This window comes from Ranitomeya imitator, chromosome 4 (assembly GCF_032444005.1).
Source record: "Ranitomeya imitator isolate aRanImi1 chromosome 4, aRanImi1.pri, whole genome shotgun sequence".
Taxonomy (NCBI): Eukaryota; Metazoa; Chordata; class Amphibia; order Anura; family Dendrobatidae; genus Ranitomeya; species Ranitomeya imitator.
In genome coordinates this window covers 580,818,413-580,842,255 of record NC_091285.1, presented here as the reverse complement: position 1 = coordinate 580,842,255, position 23,843 = coordinate 580,818,413, and the positions used below count along the sequence as shown (strand labels likewise).

The 23,843-nt window shown below is 44.6% G+C and overlaps 1 protein-coding gene across 1 annotated transcript in view; it reads left to right on the top strand.

Moving 5' to 3' along the window:
• Positions 1 to 23,843, top strand: part of CLN6 (CLN6 transmembrane ER protein) — a 48,416-nt gene that overhangs the window by 4,006 nt on the left and 20,567 nt on the right. The window contains exons 2-3 of the mRNA XM_069766419.1: positions 2,933 to 3,047; positions 22,557 to 22,655. Of these exons, the coding sequence (XP_069622520.1) occupies positions 2,933 to 3,047; positions 22,557 to 22,655 (214 nt within the window). The remainder of the gene's footprint in view (positions 1 to 2,932; positions 3,048 to 22,556; positions 22,656 to 23,843) is intronic.

Below are 23,843 nucleotides of genomic sequence, written 5' to 3'. Positions count from 1 at the left end.
GGTAGGGCCGGTGTGGAGCTGTCCGGCCAGGGGGTCCCTGCAGTGACTTGTGGCAGATGTGATGTTCGGCAGGGCCGGTGAGGAGCTGTCCGGCCAGGAGGTCCCTGCAGTGACTTGTGGCAGATGTGATGTTCGGCAGGGCCGGTGAGGAGCTGTCCGGCCAGGGGGTCCCTGCAGTGACTTGTGGCAGATGTGATGTTCGGCAGGGCCGGTGTGCAGCTGTCCGGCCAGGGGGTCCCTGCAGTGACTTGTGGCAGATGTGATGTTCGGCAGGGCCGGTGAGGAGCTGTCCGGCCAGGAGGTCCCTGCAGTGACTTGTGGCAGATGTGATGTTCGGTAGGGCCGGTGAGGAGCTGTCCGGCTAGGGGGTCCCTGCAGTGACTTGCGGCAGATGTGTTGTTCGGTGTGGCCGGTGAGGAGCTGTCCGGCCAGGGGGTCCCTGCAGTGACTTGTGGCAGATGTGATGTTCGGTAGGGCCGGTGTGGAGCTGTCCGGCCAGGGGGTCCCTGCAGTGACTTGTGGCAGATGTGATGTTCGGTAGGGCCGGTGTGCAGCTGTCCGGCCAGGGGGTCCCTGCAGTGACTTGTGGCAGATGTGATGTTCGGTAGGGCCGGTGTGGAGCTGTCCGGCCAGGGGGTCCCTGCAGTGACTTGTGGCAGATGTGATGTTCGGTAGGGCCGGTGTGCAGCTGTCCGGCCAGGGGGTCCCTGCAGTGACTTGCGGCAGATGTGTTGTTCGGTGTGGCCGGTGAGGAGCTGTCCGGCCAGGGGGTCCCTGCAGTGACTTGCGGCAGATGTGTTGTTCGGTGTGGCCGGTGAGGAGCTGTCCGGCCAGGGGGTCCCTGCAGTGACTTGCGGCAGATGTGTTGTTCGGTGTGGCCGGTGAGGAGCTGTCCGGCCAGGGGGTCCCTGCAGTGACTTGTGGCAGATGTGATGTTCAGTAGGGCCGGTGTGCAGCTGTCCGGCCAGGAGGTCCCTGCAGTGACTTGTGGCAGATGTGATGTTCGGTAGGGCCGGTGTGGAGCTGTCCGGCCAGGGGGTCCCTGCAGTGACTTGTGGCATTAGTGTTGTTCGGTAGGGCCGGCGGATGTGATGTGGCCGTGGTGTTACAGGGAATTTCTGTTTTCTGCTTCCTTCTGCCCATAGGCTTGTGATAGCTACACATAATACAATCAGTGTTACTCCTGCGCTGCCTCTGCTGCTGCTGCTCCCCTTGCTCCTGGCAGCAGCGCACATGAGAACCGTAGTCAATCAGTGGGCTCATTGGTCCTGTTTATGTAGACTGCACAAGCCGGTGAGTCCGTTCATTCACAGCAGTCACAGGTGATGTGGTTGTGATGGATCACTGCAGCTTGTAAATAGTCATAAGAGCAGCAGCAGAAAGGCAGCACTGGAGCAAAGGCAGGCGCACTGGTTTTTAGCATTCGCAAGCTTATGGCCAGAATAGGCTATGTGCACACGTTCAGGATTTCTCGCAGAAAATTCCTGAGAAAAACCTGAAATTTTCTGCAAGAAATCTGCATGCGTTTTGCCGCGTTTTTGATGCGTTTTTTACCGGACATTTCCCAATGCATCTTGTAGTGGGAAGTCCGCAAAAAAACCTCAAAATTAATGAACATGCTGCGTTTTTTACCGCGATGCATTTTTTTCGTGGAAAAAACCGCATCATGTGCACAAAAACTGCGGAATTCATTCTAAATGATGGGATGCTTATTGTATGCTTTTTTTTTGCGGTTTTATAGCATTTTTATGGGGAAAAAACGCAAAAAAACAGCAACGTGTGCACACAACCTTAAGGGTTGTCATACTGTTAATGAAATTGGCTTATGCTGTAGCATTTTTTGTTTTTATTGGCAGTGTTTACATAGAAGTGAAAAAAAAAACCAAATGTCAGGGATGCAGAATGCCGTCATTCAGAATAACCTGCATCATGACCCAAGCATTATGTAGGATGTAAAAAGAGAAACCAAAGCCTTTTATTAGCAGTTTAGTTAAAACTGACACACTGAATTGTCTAGGTCAAAGCTTTAAAAGGGTTGTTTACTACTGAACATCCCCTTAATTGCTTAGGCATTCTCCTGCTATAAAGTTGGTACAGATAGTTAAACAGCATGAAAATAAGCAAGTTTGCAATTGACTTGCTTTTTCTATCTGCTGTCATTCTTTTATGACAGCTTTTACCGTACATAGTGTACATAGCAGATGGACGACCAGAGCATGTATTTATGTAGCTACATACTAAAAAAAGGTGCAGTGGACTGGATGGTTATAATCGTAAAATGTTCCTAATTTGTTCTACTTAAAGGCATTCAGACAGTACAAAATGACTGTTCAAACCAAGCACTGGAGCTTGGTTCGTCATGGCGTAGCAATCATACCTTCCCACCTCTTTGGTTTCCATCTACTATATATATCCTCACTCCTCTGGTTTTTTGGAGCCAGAGCTGTCAATTAAAAAAGAGGGCGAGATGGAGATTGAGGGAACCCAAGTATGTGGAAAGGTGTATATAAATGTTTTGCCCCCACCGCGAAGCACTAACCGCCTGTACTTGGTTTGAACAGTCACTCTGTGCTGACAGTCTCTTTAAAACATATCTGCCTGTAGAAAACGACTGTTCAAACCAAGCGCATGCGCTTGGTGTAGCTGAACAGTTTAGTGCACCATCTCACCTACTTGTTTTCCATCAGTCTCTGAATTTCTTTGGGGTTTGTCAAGACAAGGCTGTCAATCAAGTTTCAGGATGGCAGGGACAGATGGGAAACAGGTAAGTGGGAAGGTGCGCTGATCTGCTGGGCCATGCCGAGGGTGCACAGATCGCCTCTGGTTGGTTGGAGCAGTCATTTTGGACTGGAGGTGTGTGGAGCAGTGTTCATTGATTGAGTAGCTATATGCCACATTCATTTAATAAACCGTATTTTCGATGGTTTCTCAGATTTGGTGCAGTTCACTCCAATGATGATTCAAGAAATAACCGCTTTCACCTGGACCTGTGGTTCTATTTCACCCTGCAGAATTGGCTTCTGGACTTTGGACGTCCCATTGTTATGGTGAGTGCATTTTATGTGGCTAAGTCTCCTATGCTGAGCGTAGAGACAGATCTGTGGTGCTGAAAATACAGAGGGAATATCATAAGGCCATGATATAAGTGAAAGAGGTACAGGAGGCGAGCGCCTCTAGAGTTTCCCAGTCATTCGCTGTTTGTCACTGCCGCTGTGTTATCGTTAATGTTGGTCACGCTCCATCAATGCAGAGAAGTTCAAGTATACGGAATTCACGCAAGCTAGAAACCTCATCTGAAGGAGACCACATCTGAAAATGATGCTGTCTTAGCTGTTGCCAGGAAAACTGCTTAGTCCTCTCACTGCTTCATATTGAGGAAACGCCGAGCCCTCTGACCTCCTTCTCTCCTTCAGGCCTCCTTTACACATCTGTATAAAAACACATGTGAAACATCTGTACCGATATCATCAGTGTTTTCTATCAGTGTGTCCGTTTTTACCATCAGAATGTCATCTGTGTGTCCGATTTTACCATCAGTGTGTCAACCATGTGTCCATTTTTACTACAGATGGGTGAACCCAAACAGTAAAGTTCAGCATCCATTCCGAACATCTACTGGTTACCACCAGTCAGACAGCTGCGGTTGCCATGTGGTCATTAACAGCGTGAGCCCACAGCTGTGATTGGAAGTAAAAGGTTTACCTCCGGTCACTGGCATTGGCTAATGGGACTACTGCTTCCATCAGCCTACGCTTGCTGCCGCTAATAACAGCGAGAGCAGGCGGCGGCTGATGGGAGTATTTGTCAGCCTGTGCGCTAAATAAATAAAAAAAAACCTGTTGTGGGTTCTCCTGTATTTTTAATAACCAGCCAGACAAAACTGACAGCTGGGGACTGCAACTCTCAGCTGTCCGTGGTAGCATGGCTGGTTATCAAGAATAGATGGGTCATCACTCTATCTTTTAAAATTAATTGAATTAAAACAGCTGGGGGCTGGTATTCTCCGGCTGGTAAGTTGCCATGGATACTCCTTCTACACACACACAAACACACACACACACTCCAAGTCTAAAAATAGCAACCTGCAGCCGCCCAGAAAAGGCGCAACTATTAGATGCGCCAATTCTGGTGCTTTCTTCGGCTCTTCCCACTTGCCCTGTAGCGGTGGCAAGTGCGGTTCATATATGTGGGGTTGATGTCACCTTTGTATTGTCCAGTGACATCAAGCCCACGGACACCTATCCATTACTAATCCAATAGTTGTATGGTAAATAAAGACAAAGCCAGAATAAAGTATTTTATTTGAAATAAAAACAAAACATACATTTACTTTTTTATTTAAAAATAGCAAACAGTTATACTCGCCTAATGCCTAATTCCGCCGAAGTCCTTATCTCCTGTAATATAGCAAAAATAAAAACAACAATATCCCTCACCTATCCGTCGTTCTGTCTGGGGATAAACAGCTTTCATCCTGGACGGTGCCAAGATGCGACCATCCAGGCTGAGAACCACTGGTGAATGAGCTGCTGTGTGTGCACCATCAGCGACTAGCGGTGACGTCATCAACGTTATCAACGGTCACTGAGGCTGCGTGGGTTGGAAGGATGGCTGAATGAGGGATGGATGGGTGAGGGATGGCTGAAATCCATAGTGTCCCACACCGTAAGCCATCTGTGTGACATGTGCTCTTCAGCATGAACGGTGGCATCATGCGACCATTCATGCTCATAAGCATGGAAGAATGATCTGCAGTGAGCGGGCTCCTGAACTACGGTGATCACCTCTAGCACAATGAGAAGAAGTCTCAAAGTGCAGCAGTGAGTTCACGACAGTTCACCGTGAGAAATTTCTCCTGGTGAACTCACAGCTGACTTTTCTCGGTCTCCCATGACAGCACTACAGAGAGGGGATCGCCCTTCAGGGACAGGAAACCTACAGATAAAAGGGCAGTACCTCTCCCTCGCATCAGTTGGCAAAGTCAAGATCTTCGGCAGCAGAACAAGCAGCATTAGAGAAAGAAATTATTTCCCTACTGCAAAAATCGGTGATTCGGGAAATCTCCCCTCAGGAAATAGGGGAAGGTTTTTTCTCCCCTCTATTTTTAGTACCGAAACCCGACGGGTCCTTTCGGACCATTATAAATCTAAAAAACTTAAACAGATACGTGGTAAATTACAAATTCAAAATGGAAACAATAAGGTCCACTATAAAAATCCTTTTTCCTAACTGCTACATGGTTGTAATAGACCTAACCGACGCATACTACCATGTGCCCATCCACGATCAATCTCAGAAATTTCTCAGGATGGCAGTCTCCATAAAGGGACAAATAAGGTTTTTTCAATACAGGGCTCTCCCGTTCGGGATTTCAATAGCTCCACGTATATTTACGAAAATAATAGCGGAAATGATGGCCCACGTAAGGGAACAAGATATATTAATAGTCCCTTACCTGGACGACTTTCTTATCGCAAGCAACTCAGCGCAAAGTTGCAGGGAAAAGAGAGACCAAGTAATGACCATCCTGGCGGACTTGGGGTGGCTCATAAATGTAAAAAAATCAAGGATGGAACCCTGTCAAGTACAGGAGTTCCTAGGACTGACATTAGACTCCCGGGTCCAAGAATGCCGACTCCCAGGTCCCAAAAAAGACAACATATTAACCATGATAGCACGAACGTTACACAATCCCTCCATGACCCTAAGGAGAGCAATGTCGCTTCTAGGCTCTCTATCCTCATGCCTACCAGCGATACCCTTCGCACAATTTCACGCAAGGGAACTTCAGTGGCACATACTAGAATGGCAGTTGTTACTAAAAAACAATTTGGAAAGCTGGGTCATCCTAAATTCATCAGTTATTCATTCCCTTCTTTGGTGGGGAAAGGACCAAAACCTGTCAAAGGGAGTCCCTTGGGTGCCAAATATTTCTCGGGTAATAACAACCGATGCGAGTCCCAGAGGGTGGGGGGCCCACATGGGGGACAAAGTGGCTCAGGGAAATTGGTCAGTTCAAGAACTATCAGCATCCTCAAACCAAAAAGAACTTTGGGCGGTACATCATGCTCTTCTATTTTTTCTAGCCGACATTCAGGGACATCATGTCCGAATTTTTTCGGACAACAAAGTGACTGTAGCGTATATAAATCACCAGGGGGGGAACAAGGTCTCGTTCACTGGTAAGTTCTTCAGCCAAAATTATCAAGCTGGCGGAAGAAAACTTACTATCCCTCTCGGCGCTACACATTCAGGGTTCAAACAACGAAAGGGCAGATTACTTGAGTCGAACTCAGTTGAAACAAGGCGAGTGGTCCCTAAACCAATCCATCTACAACCAGATCACAGAAATGTGGGGGACACCAACAATAGACTTATTCGCCAATTCCAACAACAAAAAGGTAAACAAATTCTGCTCACTGAACCCGGAAGGGAATCCACAGGCTCTAGATGCCTTTTTGATTCCATGGACTCAAAAATTGACTTATGCCTTTCCTCCAACCATTCTGATTCCGGAAGTCATTCGGAAAGTCAGAGAAGACAAAACAAAAATGATCCTTATAGCCCCGTTCTGGCCAAAAAGAACGTGGTTCTCCTGGCTGAGGATGCTATCGGTCTCAGACCCATGGGTCCTACCGAATATACCAGACCTTCTACATCAAGGACCAATCTTCCACCCACAGGAGCCGAACCTCCATTTGACAGCCTGGTTTTTGAACGGGGACTATTAAGAGAAAGGGGTTTCTCAGACAACGTAGTGGCTACGCTATTAAAAAGTAGAAAGCCTATCTCTACTAAAATATATGGGAAAAAATGGAGGAAATTCCTATCTGTCTCCAAGGTAAAGGTCCAAGACGGGCCTTCAATTCCTAAAATCCTTGAGTTCCTACAAAAAGGTCTGGAGCAGGGGTTGGCGGTCAGTACTCTTAAGGTACAGATAGCAGCTCTAGGAGCCCTCTATAATCAAAACATTGCGGCCAACCCATGGGTAATAAGGTTTATTAAGGCAGTTACAAGATCGAAACCCTTAATTACTTAAAAGATACCCTCATGGGACCTAAATTTAGTCCTTTCAGCATTAACAGGTCCTCCATTCGAACCTATAGAAACGATTCCCATAAAAACATTATCACTTAAAACCATTCTCTTAGTAGCATTAACATCTGCGCGCAGAATGAGTGACATTCAAGCCCTTTCCTCTAATCCACCTTTCACTAAAATATTGGATGATAGAGTCACTCTTAGACCCGACCCGGCCTATTTGCCAAAAGTGGTATCAAAATTCCATAGGTCACAAGAAGTATCCCTGCCATCCTTTTGCCCAAACCCAAAAAATGAGAAAGAGCAGAACTTCCATAATCTAGACGTTAAAAGATGCCTAGTCCAATACTTAGATTCCACCAGGGAGTATAGGAAGGAAGGCTCTTTGTTTGTCTGTTTTCAGGGTCCCAGAAAAGGATTCCGGGCATCCAAGGGTACTTTGGCAAGGTGGATAAAGGAGGCGATAGCCTTGGCATATTCATCCTCGGGGAATACAATCCCGGATGGTATAAAAGCGCATTCCACAAGAGCAGTAGCTACCTCATGGGCTGAGAGGTCAGAGGTATCGATAGAGCAAATCTGTAAGGCGGCCACCTGGTCATCACCACCAACCTTTTTTAGGCACTATAGATTAAATCTAGCCTCTGTGTCTGACTTAACCTTCGGACGAAGGGTTCTTGTGGCGGTGGTCCCTCCCTAAGCTTAGTCTCTGCAATTCTCTCCGTAGTGCTGTCATGGGAGACCGAGAAAGTCATAGTTACTCACCGTTAACGGTGTTTCTCGGAGCCCATGACAGCACCCGCTTATTCCCTCCCATCACGAGTGCGGTGAGCACCTTTAATTAAATATAATTTATATACTATAGTCTAGGCTCGGGGTTCCTCTATTAAGAAATGTTATAATATGATTTTTTTCTCTGTTGTAAACTAACCTGGAGGTCCTCTGATGCTCTGTAAACCAACTGATGCGAGGGAGAGGTACCGCCCTTTTATCTGTAGGTTTCCTGTCCCTGAAGGGCGGATCCCCTCTCCGTAGTGCTGTCATGGACTCCGAGAAACACCGTTAACGGTGAGTAACTATGACTGTTATCACTGTGCGAGCGGTGAACTCACAGAGGTCACCACAGTTCAATGGCCCAGCTGGGAATGCAGCCTCAGTGACATGCGGTAACCTCGATAATGTCACTGATGCTGCACTCGTAGTAGCTCATTCATCAATGGTTTTCAGCCTGAATGGTCCATCTTGGCACCATCCAGGTTGAAAACTGTTCATCCCCAGACATGGCTTACGGTGTGGGACAGAACGTTGGACACGTTTGGAATATGTTTTTTTTAATTTTTGTTTTATCACAGGTGACGAGGGCTTCAATGGAATGGGTGTTAGGTGAATATAACTGTTTATTTTTAAATGAAAAAGCAAAAGTGTGTTTAATTCAAATAAAGGACTTTATTCTGGCTGTGTGTTCATTTACAATATAACTATAGGATTAGTAATGGATAGGCCAGTACAAAAAGGAACATCTTTCTTTAATGAAAGATTAAAAGAGCTTTATTCTGCCATCATGCAACGTTTCGAACATAATAGGTCTTTGTCAAGCATATACAAAACATAAAATGGCAGCCTTATATAGTGTGGTGGCTAGTGTTGAGCGATACCGTCCGATACTTGAAAGTATCGGTATCGGATAGTATCGGCCGATACCCGAAAAATATCGGATATCGCCGATACCGATATCCGATACCAATACAAGTCAATGGGACATCAAGTATCGGAAGGTATTCTCATGGTTCCCAGGGTCTGAAGGAGAGGAAACTCTCCTTCAGGCCCTGGGATCCATAGGGATGTGTAAAATAAAGAATTAAAATAAAAATATTGATATATTTACCTCTCCGGCGGCCCCTGAACTCAGCGCGGGTAACCGGCAGGCTTCGTTGTTCAAAATCAGCGCTTTTAGGACCTGAGAATCACGTCCCGGCTTCTGATTGGTCGCGGGCCGCCCATGTGACCGCCACGCGACCAATCACAAGCCGCGACGTCACCGCAAGCTATTAACGCGCTCATTTTTAAAAATGAGCGCGGTAATGACTTTCAAAGACGTAGCGGCTTGTGATTGGTCGCGGCCACGCGACCAATCACAAGCCGCGACGTCACCGCAAGCTATTAACGCGCTCATTTTTAAAAATGAGCGCGTTAATGGCTTTCAAAGACGTAGTGGCTTGTGATTGGTCGCGTGGCGGTCACATGGGCGGCCCGCGACCAATCAGAAGCCGGGACGTGATTCTCAGGTCCTAAAAGCGCTGATTTTGAACAACGAAGCCTGCCGGTTACCCGCGCTGAGTCCAGGGGCCGCCGGAGAGGTAAATATATCAATATTTTTTATTTTAATTCTTTATTTTACACATCTCTATGTATCCGATACCACAAAAGTATCGGATCTCGGTATCGGAATTCCGATACCGCAAGTATCGGCCGATACCCGATACTTGCGGTATCGGAATGCTCAACACTAGTGGTGGCACATGCACACCAATCACTCACAAGGTAATGCCCACTACAAATATACACATAATAAGCAATTATATTTCCAACTCCTTATTTCCACTATATAATCGAATACAGTCTTAGCATAAGACACATAAAAAGAAAAAAATAAAACAAGAAATTTTACAAAAAATCACAATGTCAGACAAACAACCATTCAAAAATAAATCTGAACACATTGTTATGGAAACCAAATCCCAATCAGGACTCACCCCATTGTTTGTTTACACCTCTAACCAATCGTTGTTCACACAACTCATGGAGCTCAAACCGGCCAATCTGAGCTACTCACACTGTTCTGGCATTTCTAACCCGGGACTCCATTGGCCGTCACCCGATCTGTGTGTATGCGCTGCTCGCACATGCGCAATAGAGCGCTGGAGCCAGGAAGCGCCCACATGATCAAATCACATGGCCGCTCACCGGCACTGCGGTCCATGTGCCCGCACATCCTCAGGAATAAGCGTCCTGCCATCCCCATGGTTACATAATCACCTGACAGCATACAAAGAAAGCCACCCCTTTTAAAGGGCCACACTACATAATATATGTTCATATTGCACAAACACTTCAGACATATCCATGTCAGTGAAAATCTATATCTGTGGCTCCAGCCCTAACATAAAGGTACTGTCACACTAGACGATATCGCTAGCGATCCGTGACGTTGCAGCGTCCTCGCTAGCGATATCGTCCAGTGTGACAGGCAGCAGCGATCAGGCCCCTGCTGGGAGATCGCTGGTCGGGGAAGAAAGTCCAGAACTTTATTTCATCGCTGGACTCCCCGTAGACATCGCTGAATCGGCGTGTGTGACACCGATTCAGCGATGTCTTTGCTGGTAACCAGGGTAAACATCGGGTAACTAAGCGCAGGGCCGCGCTTAGTAACCCGATGTTTACCCTGGTTACCATCCTAAAAGTAAAAAAACAAACGCTACATACTTACCTACAGCTGTCTGTCCTCCAGCGCTGTGCTCTTTACTCCTCCTGTACTGGCTGTGAGCGTCGGTCAGCCGGAAAGCACAGCGGTGACGTCACCGCTCTGCTTTCTGGCTGCCCGGCGCTCACAGCCAGACCAGAGAAGCAGAGCGCCGAGGACAGACGGCTGTAGGTAAGTATGTAGCGTTTGTTTTTTTACCTTTTAGGATGGTAACCAGGGTAAACATCGGGTTACTAAGCGCGGCCCTGCGCTTAGTTACCCGATGTTTACCCTGGTTACCGGGGACCTCGGCATCGTTGGTCGCTGGAGAGCTGTCTGTGTGACAGCTCTCCAGCGACCAAACAGCGACGCTGCAGCGATCCGGATCGTTGTCGGTATCGCTGCAGCGTCGCTATGTGTGACGGTACCTTAAGAATTGTTTTTCACAGCGTATGTAGCCCAATAACAGGCACGGTGAGTCCTGCTAAACACTTTCCATCTTTATTGTCACATGACCACCAGGAGAGGAAAAAAAAGGCATGGGAAAATATACAAACATATCAAATAACATTAAGGTCCAATTTTCAGGCTCCAATTTCCCATGTCAGCTTCTCACTCTCCGTCGTCCGTGACAACATCTGAAAACAAATACAAAAAACGATGGAGAGTGAGAAGCTGACATGGGAAACTGGAGCCTGAAAACTGGACCTTAATGTTATTTGATATGTTTGTATATTTTACCATGCCTTTTTTTTCTCTTCTGCCTAAGAATACCAGCCCCCAGCTGTCTGCTTTAGCTTGATGTCAAACTGGGGGGACCCCATTCCGTGTTTTTTTTTTTTTTAATTATTAAAATAATTAAAACATATGACGTGGGGACCACTCTATTCATGATAACCAGCCTTGCTAACACTGACAGCTGAGGGTTGCAGCCCCAAGCTTTCAGTTTTTTGCATGGCTGGTTATCAAAAATACAGGGGAACCCGTGCCGTTTTTATTTTTTCAATTATTTATTTAGAGCGCAGGCGCCTGCTCTAACTGTTATTAGCGGCAGCAGGCGTAGGCTGATGGGAACAGTAGTCCCATCAGCCGACGCCAGTGACCAGAGGTAAACCTTTTCTCTCTAAGTACAGCTGCAGGCTCACGCTGTCATTTGACAGCGTGGGAACCACGGCTGTCTGGCGGAAATGACTTTACAGGACAGCCTGGCAAACACTGGATGTTCGGGCTCCCCATTGAAGTGAATGGGGTTCAGGTTTGAGTCCGGGTAAGGTTTGGCTGGACCCGAACATCCAGGGGTCCGCCCATCTCTAGTTTTTACCATCAGTAAGTAATCCACGTGTCCATTTTTACTATCCGTGTGTCACCCATGTGTCTGTTTTCACCATCAGTGTGTCATCAGTGATTTTCCAATATGGATAAAGAAGAAAATACTTTGCAATGTTAATGTTAAACAGGTGCAGCACACTTATGCCAACCGTGTGCTATACATGTTTTTTACCGATCCATTGACTTGTATTGGCCCTTGTCATCGGTGCTGCTGGAAAAAAAACGGACATGTAAACAGCACCATAGGTTATAATGGGTATGTGTGGCATCTGTGAAAAAACTGATACCACACGTACTGGAAGCACAGGCGTGTGAAGGGGTCCCTGAGAACAAAACGGGACGATGGTCCTCCATTTGAAGCATCATCTTTGTCATTTTTGTAAGCACTGTATCGTTTGTATATTAAATCTACAATTGAGTAAGTTTGTTCCTTGTTGCTCTAGTACAGTGTTTCTCGACTCCAGTCCTCAAGACCCCACTACAGGTCATGTTTTCAGGATTTCCTTAGTATTGCACAGGTGATAATTTCATCACCCGCCCAAGCATTAATTCCATCGCCTACGCAATACTAAAGAAATCCTGAAAACATGACCTGTTGTGGGGTCTTGAGGACCAGAGTTGAGAAACACTGCTCTAGTATAAATGTACCCACAACTTCAAAGAGGGAATGTATAGCCAACCTACATGCCAGAGTGCCACAAGTGTACCTGCTCAGTGGTGCAAAGCTGGGTGTGCATGTGTACTAGAGTGTTACCCAGGATATCCGTCTTGCTGGTGTAAGAAAATGACAAAAGGTGGCAGCAAGGAGTATGGTGTGGATGTGTGACCTAGCTTAGCTCATTGTTAGCCTATTGCAATTGTTGAGTGTACAAGTAAGTGTGAAAAGTAGAATAACCCTTTTCAGTAACATCAGAATCACATGGGCAGTGAGTGGGCGGTGTTGGTGACATCAATCAACAAAGGTCACTCCAAGAGCAAGGCATATAATAGGCTGCGAGGTCACAAAGGAACTCAAGGAAACGTGTAAGCAACTAATGGCCTCACACTTTAGCTAATTTTTGTACTCAGAAGTCCACCATTACTGAACAACAATGATATGGAGGATGGTAGTATTGTAAGGAAAAAGCCACTGATCTTCAAAAAGAACGTTTCTACCCATCTGCAGTTTTCTAAAGATCATCTGAACAAGTCAGAAGGCTATTGGAAAAATGTTTTGTGGATGGTTTATACCAAAATAGAGCTTTTTGGCTCAAATTAGAAGCGTTCTGTTTGGAGGAAGAAAAACACTGCAGTAACGGTTAAAAACCTCATGCCATCTGAGAAACACAGGTGTGGTTGTTTCATAGTATGTCCTGTTTTCCTGCATCTGGGCCATTACAGCTGGTCATCACTGATGGAGCAATGAATTCTAAATTGTACCAGTAAAATCTAAAGGAAAATGTCAGTGCATCTGTCCATAAGCTGAATCTCAGGAGAATGTTGGTCATGCACACTACAACCCAAAGCTCATAAGTCGTTCTATAAAAGAACGGTTAAAAAAGAATAAAGTTAAAGTTTAGGAATGATCAAGTAAAGCCCTGACCTTAATCCTGAAGAAATGTTGGTGGAAGGACCTGAAGCAAGACGTTCACGGGATAAAACCCACCAACATTAAGATTTGATGCTGTTTTGCCGGGAGGAGTGGGATAAAATTCCTTTAAGCCGATGTTTAGGACTAATCAACAGTAACCAGAAATCTTTAGCTTCAGTTATTGCTGCAGAAGGAGGTCGGACCAGATACTGATATTGGATATTATTCCTCAATCTAAACATTTCTACATGGTCTAATATGTTGAGTCATGTGCTTGATTTGGTTCTTATCTACTTTTAGGACTTGTGTGAAAATCTGATGCAATTTTAGGTAAAATTTATGCAGAAATGTTGAGGTTAGGCTACGTTCACATTTGCGTTGTTGGGCGCAGCGTCGGCGACGCAACAAATAACCCATGTACACAACGCAGCGTTTTGCGTCACATGCATTGTCATAAAATCCTAGAGATCAGGAATTTCGGTGCAGCGAAAACGCTACAAGTAGCATCCTCTGCACCCTGTCTTGTGCATCTATATGACGCATGCGTCGTAAAACACAGTACAAAGCATACCGGCGCATGTCTATGCGCCCCCCATGTTAAAGATAGGGGCGCATGACGCATGCGTCGGTATGCGTTGACGACGCTGCGCCCAACAACGCAAATGTGAACGTAGCCTTACACTGTCACGATTTGTACAAGGGGCCGTTATAGACACTTTCTGCACTGTGACACGATTTTATGGGCAGACCCTGGGCCGCAGGCTGCTGTGAGGATCCAGTATGCTTGTCACATTTGTGGAGAAACATTTCAGCACAAGGATTAAAACTTCTTACTGCAGTGCTCGCCCTATTTCTGTCCAACAGAACAGTGAAACTTCTACGTATATATTCATTCCTTAGGCTTTTATGTACATCCCATAATGGTCAATTTTTAGGGTTTCCTTCCCCAATGACCTACATTGAGGGCCTATTTGTGCAGTAGATCGGTGACCAGTGATGACCTGGTGTAAGGTGTGGGAGCAGATAGTTACAATAAGACGTTCCCAATGTTAGGCTATCCTTCAGAAAGGTGGAAGAACTAGGGATCGCAAGCTGTGAAAGGTTTGCTGCTATGTCACATTATCCTGTACGGTAACATGAGGCTCTCGGGATGGGGTGACCGGGTGCATGTTACCTCAATGGTGCTAATTAATTTAAAGCTCACCTGCTGTCCGCCATATGCTCTTTACAACATTTTTTTTCTCTTACATGTCCCTGAGGGCGAAGGTCCAAGTGAATCCTTTTGGAGGGAAAGTGTCATCAGTACATTATTATTATTAATTTATATAGCACCATTAACTCCATGGCGCTGTACATGAGTAAAGGGGTTGCGTACAGAGTTATAGATATCATTTACAGTAAACAAATTTACAATGACAGACTGGTGCAGAGGGGAGAGGACCCTGTCCTTGCGGACTTACATTCTACAGGATAGTACATGATCGGTGTTTTATTTTAAGAGTTTTATATTAAAATTTTTGATTGTGTGTGTTTTATTTTCCCATATCACTATCTACAATAAAAAGTAAAAAATACTTTTTTTTTTTTTTTTTTTACACAGGCCGCTAGGTCTAATATTAGAATCCTACTTCTATTTCTTCACATGGACAGTCGTGTCAATAGATCGAATCATACCCTATTTGTTAGTATGGAAATGGTCTCCAAATATGATCATGCTCTTTAATCTGAACAAACGTCACTGTGAAGGGAGAAGGAAGAGGTGAGCTGTAGGAGAATTGCAAGATCTCTGATATGTGTGTATATACAGTGGGGATATAGTTATTTGATCCCTTGCTGATTTTGTAAGTTTGCCCACTGACAAAGACATGATCAGTCTGTAATTTTATGTTTAATGTTAATTTTAACATTGAGAGATAGAATATCAAAAATAAAATCCAGAAAATCACTTTGTATAAATTATATAAATGTATTTGCCTTTTGCAGTGAGAAATAAGTATTTGATCCCCTACCAACCATTAGGAGTCCTGGCTCCTACAGACCAGTTAGACGTTGCTAATCAACTCATTACCTGCATTAACCTCTTTCCGACATCGGACGTAATAGTACACCGATGTCTGACTCCTTCCCTTTAATGTGAGCTCACATCTTTCCGGGGACATGCCAGCCATCCACCCGCAGCTATTAACCCCTTAAATGCCACTTCAAACGCTGACAGCGGCATTTAAATTGCGCTTACGGCAATCGCACCGGAAATACGCACATCGGTGACCACCTCACGTGAGCGTGGGTCACCGGTGTGTTGGTATGACAACCAGAGGTCTCCTGGAGACCTCTATGGTTGTCAGTGCCGGATTGCTGTGAGCGCCATCCTGTGGTCGGAGCTCATAGCAAGTGAGTAAATTTGCTATATAGAGGTGATTTGATCATCACCTCTATGTAGCAGAGCCGATCGGGTTGTGGCAGCTTCTAGTCTCCCATGGAGACTATTGAAGCATGCCAAAAAAAAAAAGTTTTAAAAAATATAAAAGTTTAAATCACCCCCCCTTTCACTCCATTCAAAATAAAACAATAAAAATACAATCAATTTCATCGCACTTGAATTTTTTTTTCCCGTTTTCTAGTATACGACGTTGTAAAACCATTGGTGTCGTTCAAAAGTACAACTCGTCCCGAAAAAGCTCTGGGGCTTACGGGGTTAAAGACAGCTGTCTTACATAGTCAACTTTATAAAAGACTCCTGTCCAGAGACTCAATTAATCAGTCAGACTTTAACCTCTACAACGTGGGCAAGACCAAAGAGCTTTATAATGATGTCAGGGACAAGATAATAGACCTTGCACAAACCTGGAATGCGCTTCAAAACCATAAGTAAGATCTGGGGCACCATGCAAAATCTCACCTCATGGGGTATCCTTGATCATGAGGAAGGTGAGAGATCAGCCTAAAACTACACGGGGGGAACTTGTTAATGATCTCAAGGCAGCTGGGACCACAGTCACCAAGAAAACCATTGGTACCACATTATGCCGTAAAGGTTTAAAATCCTGCAGTGCCTGCAAGGCCCCCTGCTCAAGAAGGCACATGTGCAGTCCCATGTGAAGTTATTCTGTGAGTGATTGGTCGAAGGTGCTGTGGTGAGATGAGACAAAATTTGAGGTCTTTGGAATTAACTCAACTCGCCGTGTTTGGAGGAAGAGAAATGCTGCCTATGACCCAAAGAACACCGTCCCCACTGTCAAGCATGGAGGTGGAAACATTATGTTTTTGGGGTGTTTCTCTGCTAAGGGCACAGGACTACTTCACCGCATCAATGGGAGAATGGATGGAGTCATGTACCGTAAAATCCTGAGTGACAACCTCCCTCCCTCCGCCAGGACATTAAAAATGGGTCGTGGCTGGGTCTTCCAGCAATACAATGACCCAAAACATACAGCCAAGGCAACAAAGGAGTGGCTCAAAAAGAAGTGCATTAAGGTCATGGAGTGGCCTAGCCAGTCTCCAGACCTTAATCCTATAGAAAACTTATGGAGGGAGTTGAAGCTCTGAGTTGCCAAGCGACAGCCTCAAAATCTTAATGATTTAAAGAAGATCTGCAAAGAGGAGTGGGCCAAAATTCCTCCTGACATGTGCGAAAACTCATCATCAACTACAAAAAACGTCTGACTGCTGTGCTTGCCAACAAGGGTTTTGCCACCAAGTATTAAGTATTGCTTGCCAGAGGGATCAAATACTTATTTCTCACTGCAAAATGCAAATAAATTTATAACATTTCTACAATGTGATTTTCTGGATTTTGTTTTTGATATTCTGTCTCTCAATGTGAAAATTAACCAACTTTTAAAATCATAGACTGATCATGTCTTTGTCAGTGGGCAAACTTATGAAATTAGCAAGGGATCAAATACTTATTTTCCCAACTGTATATATATTCACACACACTCATAGTGATACGGAAAACGGGAAAAATTACAATTTTGAAACCTGGTTTTTAAATTTAGGTCATTTTTTGATGACCCATTCCTTTCAGACTGGCCTACCGCCTCAATGCATTAACCTAACGATCCCTGTGTGGCCTATTTATAATAAAAAAAAAAAAAAGGTTCCTCGCATCATGTTCTCATACACTTTATGCAGTATTAGCCCTCTGTGTCTGTACTGCTACATACTTAGGCAGGTAACTGGTTCATGCAGCTTTACATGAACACCTGAGCCTTACACTATAGCTGGTCCGAATAACTAAAGCAATTGTTACCATCCACCTTTCGTGTCTCCCCTTTTCCCCATAGTTTGTAAGCTTGCGAGCAGGGCCCTCACTCCTCCTGGTATCTGTTTTGAACTGTATTTCTGTTATGCTGTAATGTCTATTGTCTGTACAAGTCCCCTCTATAATTTGTAAAGCGCTGCGGAATATGTTGGCGCTATATAAATAAAAATTATTATTATTATTATTTTAAACATTCCTTCAAGCCTCAGATCGGTATTGCAGTTTTCTTCCATCGCTGTATGGCAGTGAGCTACCTGTCTTTCTTTATGCTCTTGCAAAGAAGCGCTCCCATAAAGTTTCTTATTTATTAAATATGTGAGTGTATTAATATATTCTCCTACTGTCGCCTTCTCTGGGACCCAGCACCATTCTGCTCCTCTTCTCGGTGACGTCACCGCTCTTCGCACTCTCCAGCTCACTCTATTTTCTATTTTACAATGTAAGCCTTTGTAGCCTTGTTCTGACGCGCCTTAAACTTCAGTTGTACAAGTCAATTCTGGGTCACGCAGAGCAATGTGCGACCTGAACAGTCTACAGAGGGGTGATGTCACTGAGAAGAGGAGCAGAACGGTGTTGGGAACAAGAGAGCGCGGCAGTAGGAGAGTATATTAATACACTCCACTCACACTATATTATATTCACATATACACATTTACTGAAAAAAAACTTAAGGGACTGCTTCGTTAACCCCTTAACGACCGCCGATACGCTTTTTAACGGCATCAGTTAAGGGTACTTAAACCACAGCGCCGCTTTTTAACGGTGCTGAGGTATAAGCGTATAGTGCTCCCCAGAGTCGGAATTTCTCCGGGGTCTCGGCTTTTGGGGATGCGGTGTTGCAATCGCCATTATTAACGGTATAATGATGACCGCGAAAAAAAAAATCCCGGTTTTTTTTTTCCCATTTAATTTCTCCTCTTATGTGATCGCACATCAGGGGAGAGAGAAATGGGGTCTCCCAATCACCCCCGATACCTGTGGTGTCCCTTCATGCCCCCTTGACATCCGCCGGGCCTCCGGCGTCTTCTTCCGGGAGAAAATGGCAGGCGCCGTGCACCCGCCGAGATCTGTCACCCGGCAACAATAGGAAAATTTTCCTATTGGTTCATTTTGATCACTGTGATAGACACTGTCACAGTGATCAAAATAAAAAAATAGTAAATAAAATCCCCTTTTATCACTCTCTATAGTGAGGGAAAAATAATGAAATAAAAAAAAAAATTGTTTCCATTTTTCCATTAGGGTTAGAAGTTGGGCTAAAGTGAGTTGGGATAAATTTAGGGTTAGAGGAATGTTATGGTTAGTAGTGATGAGCGAATATACTTGTTACTCATGATTTCCCGAGCACGCTCGGGTGCCTGTTATGAATAGGTAATTCAGAACCACAATGGACCTTGAAGTTCAGAGCACACAAGTGACCTGACAAAAACCACAAAACATAGGACGAGCTCTGAGACGTGGGAACTCTGCTGACCGCAATCCCTAAACCTATCAAACAACACTAGAGGTAGCCGTGGATTGCGCCTAACGCTCCCTATGCAACTCGGCACAGCCTGAGAAACTAGCTAGCCTGAAGATAGAAAAATTAGCCTACCTTGCCTCAGAGAAATTCCCCAAAGGAAAAGGCAGCCCCCCACATATAATGACTGTGAGTTAAGATGAAAATACAAACACAGAGATGAAATAGATTTAGCAAAGTGAGGCCCGACTTACTGAATAGACCGAGGATAGGAAAGATAGCTTTGCGGTCAACACAAAAACCTACAAACAACCACGCAGAGGGGCAAAAAGACCCTCCGCACCGACTAACGGTACGGAGGTGCTCCCTCTGCGTCTCAGAGCTTCCAGCAAGCAAGCAAAACCAAAAAAGCAAGCTGGACAGAAAATATAGCAACAAAAGTAACACAAGCAGAACTTAGCTTATGCTGAGCAGACAGGCCACAGGAACGATCCAGGAGGAAGCAAGACCAATACTAGAACATTGACTGGAGGCCAGGATCAAAGCACTAGGTGGAGTTAAATAGAGCAGCACCTAACGACTTAACCTCATCACCTGAGGAAGGAAACTCAGAAGCCGCAGGACCACTCGTGACCACAGGAGGGAGCTTGATCACAGAATTCACAACAGGTGCCCTCCCGAGTATTTGTTAGTGTTCGGAGATTAAGTTTTCATCACCTCAGCTGAATGATTTACAGCTATTAGCCAGGCTGAGTACATGTGGGGGTTGCCTGGTTGCTAGGGAATCCCCACGTATAGTCAAGCTGGCTAATAGCGTAAATCATTCAGCTGAGGCGATGAAAACTTAATCTCCGAACACTAAAAAAGACTCGGAGGTCACCTGAGCAACGAGTACACTCGCTCATCACTAGTGGTTAGGATTAGTGGTGTGTTGGGGTTAGGGTTGGAGTTAGAATTGGGGGGTTCCACTGTTTAGGTACATCAGGGGGTCTCCAAACGCGATATGGTGCCACCATTGATTCCAGCCAATTTTGCATTCAAAAAGTCAAATGGTGCTCCCTCCCTTCTGAGCCCTGCCATGCACCCAAACAGTGGCTTCCCCCCACATACTGGGTATCTGTGTACTCAGGAGAAATTGTACTACAAATTTTGTGGTCCATTTTCTCCTGATACCCTTGTGAAAATAAAAAAAATTAGTTCCAAAGTAAATTATTTGTGAAAAAAGTAAAATGTTTATTTTTCCCTTCCACATTGCTTTAGTTCTCGTGGAGCATCTGAAGGGTTAATAAACTTCTTGAATGTGGTTTTGCGCACCTTGAGGGGTGCAGTTTTTAGAATAGTGTTACTTTGGGGTATTTTCTGTTATATAGACTTCAAATGTGAAGTGGTCTGTAAAAAAAAATGGTTTTGTAAATTTTGTTGGAAGAAAGAGAAATCGCTGGTCAGGTTTTAACCCTTATAACTTCCTAGCTAAAAAAAAAAATAGTTTCCAAAATTGTGCTGATGTAAAGAAGACGTGGGAAATATTATTTATTAAGTATTTTGTGTGACACCACTCTCTGATTTAAGGGCATAAAAACTCAAAGTTTGAAAATTGCAAAATTTTCCCCATATTTCCATTTTTTTCACAAATAAGCGCAAGTCATACTGAAGAAATTTTACCACTAACATGAATTACAATATGTCAAGAAAAAACAGTCTCCGAATCCGTGAAATCCATTAAAGCGTTCCAGAGTTATAAAGTGACAGTGGTCAGAATTGTAAAAATTAGCCTGGTCATATAGTACCAAATTGGTTCTGCCGCTAAGTGGTTAATACTGTAGGGCTGACTATGAGGCGGTAGAAGCTGGACATGTATCCTCAGTCTGCACCTTTTTATTTCCAGAGATTGAGTCACTTTGATCTCCACTGTTGGCTTTTGGAATCATTGTGACTCTCTACTAATCGGTCTCCCTCTTGCAAAACTCTCCCCGCTCCAATCTGTCCTGAATGCTGCAGCCAGGATCATATTCCTCACCAACCGTTACACCGATGCCTCTACCCTGTGCCAGTCATTACACTGGCTACCCATCCACTCCAGAATCCAGTACAAAACTACTACCCTCATCCACAAAGCACTCCATGGCTCAGCACCACCCTACATCTCCTCCCTGGTATCAGTCTACCACCCTACCCGTGCCCTCCGCTCCGCTAATGACCTCAGGTTAGCATCCTCAATAATCAGAACCTCCCACTCCCGTCTCCAAGACTTTACACGTGCTGCGCCGATTCTTTGGAATGCACTACCTAGGTTAATACGATTAATCCCCAATCCCCACAGTTTTAAGCGTGCCCTAAAAACTCATTTGTTCAGACTGGCCTACCGCCTCAATGCATTAACCTAACGATCCCTGTGTGGCCTATTTATAATAAAAAAAAAAAAAAAAAAAAGGTTCCTCGCATCATGTTCTCATACACTTTATCAGTATTAGCCCTCTGTGTCTGTACTGCTACATACTTAGGCAGGTAACTGGTTCATGCAGCTTTACATGAACACCTGAGCCTTACACTATAGCTGGTCCGAATAACTAAAGCAATTGTTACCATCCACCTCTCGTGTCTCCCCTTTTCCCCATAGTTTGTAAGCTTGCGAGCAGGGCCCTCACTCCTCCTGGTATCTGTTTTGAACTGTATTTCTGTTATGCTGTAATGTCTATTGTCTGTACAAGTCCCCTCTATAATTTGTAAAGCGCTGCGGAATATGTTGGCGCTATATAAATAAAATTATTATTATTATTATTATTATTATTATTGTGGCCAGTGCCCACCTTCACTACACCATAGTATAGCCCCTTTTGATGTCTGTTCACCATGATCAAGCGTTCCTGGGCCAAACCATCATGGACTAATCATGTATTTTTGGACTTTTTCTGCTAGATTGGACTTAGGGATTGTCCGGTACAGACATTGTGCAGTATCTGTGATTTTTCGCTTACTGTCTGAAGATCACTTCTCCATCCTCTCTTGATATTTCCCGGTATACATAGTAACATAGTTAGTAAGGCCGAAAAAAAGACATTTGTCCATCCAGTTCAGCCTATATTCCATCATAATAAATCCCCAGATCTACGTCCTTCTACAGAACCTAATAAATAGTAACTGATGCTAGTAGTACAGTAGTACTACTAGTAGTAATAAATCAGTAGTAAATACTAATGATAGATTTCACACTATCCAGTGTAACGTTGTATGTCATATATTGTTCTTTACTGCTTGGTGACATATCGCTTCTCCTTTGTGCTTTCTGCATTTTCTGCTTGGTGTTCACAAATGATAGGAAATGTCTGAAATTCCACATATCGGGCTGCACGCGCTGAGCTCCAGATGTCGCCTTTCCTTTGCTCCCAGAGCTGTAGTGATTTATTAGTGGTCATGTTTTGTGCTCTCTCTGCAGATTATCCTTCCCTTGGATTGGTTCCCATTGAATAAACCCAGTGCAGGCGACTACTTCCATATGGCTTATAACATTATAACTCCGCTGTTACTGCTGAAGGTGAACTGGGATTAATACTCGGGGCTCGAGGGAACTGGGGACCATCATAGAGCGGAGCTTCATCCTGCCTGCCACATAGAAATGCATCAAATATAAATCTGTATATTAGCTATATACTAAGTAAGGAAAAGGGCTGCTGGGAATATAGCGATTCTCAGATTTGGGCATCGCTTTATTGTCACAGTCGGCTTTTGCAATTCATTCAGGGTTTTCAATAATAACTTTTTTTGCGAAATTGCAATTTTTTTCAACTCCTTAAATCCTTATAGAATTTTGCTTTTTGTGTAATTTTTTTTTACTGCGTCTAATTATTAGTTATTTGTTATATGTAATATGTGTGCAGTTTAAAGATGTTGTCTTTGACCTTGATAGCTTTTTCTTAGTATAGCTCATCGATATTTTATCTGTAGGGGGTGTGACCCCCGCACGCCGGCTGGTCAGCTGTCCCCAGTGATCGGCAGTGGCGGAGCTACACAGCTCCATCAATATTATTGTGGCCGCGCCCGGGCACTACACATCTGTCCCGTATAGATTTGAATATGAGGAGGATGTGCAGTACCCGTCCGCGGTTACTATAACATTGATAGAGCTGTGCTGGGCAGCTCCACAACTTATTATTTCCAGCCGCCACCAGCACCTGGAACAGCTGATAGGTCGGGGTGCTGGGTGTCGCACCACCACTGATCAAATATTGATAATCTATGGTTAAGGATAGGCCATCAAGGTAAAAGTCCTGGACAACCCCTTTTAATGTCTATGGGCTTCAGCTACATTTCTGCATCACTACAGATTGCAGAATCCTGACACTTTGCAATACACACACTGTCTGGAGTCCGCTTGTTGCTTGTTCAAGTGATCGTCACATGACCGAAAGTATGCGATTTCCATAGTTGTAATCACGTGCCGAGTAGCACATTTTCCTTCTTCTCTCAATGTTCTGTTGAGAGGAGATAGTATGTGGCGGCCGCTCGAGCAAGCAGCAGAGCAGAATCCCGACAGTGTGCATATTGTAATGTGTCAGGATTCAGCAAAACGCAGAAATTTACAGAATGTGAGTCCCTCTGATAGTGGCCCGTTCACCTCTGCGCATTGCGTGGAGAAAACGCTACTTTTTCTTAAAGTAAGCTGATAATTCCACTGCTGCTGCCAGTCCCATGTGGGTCAGTAAGGAGCCGCAATGCTAAATAG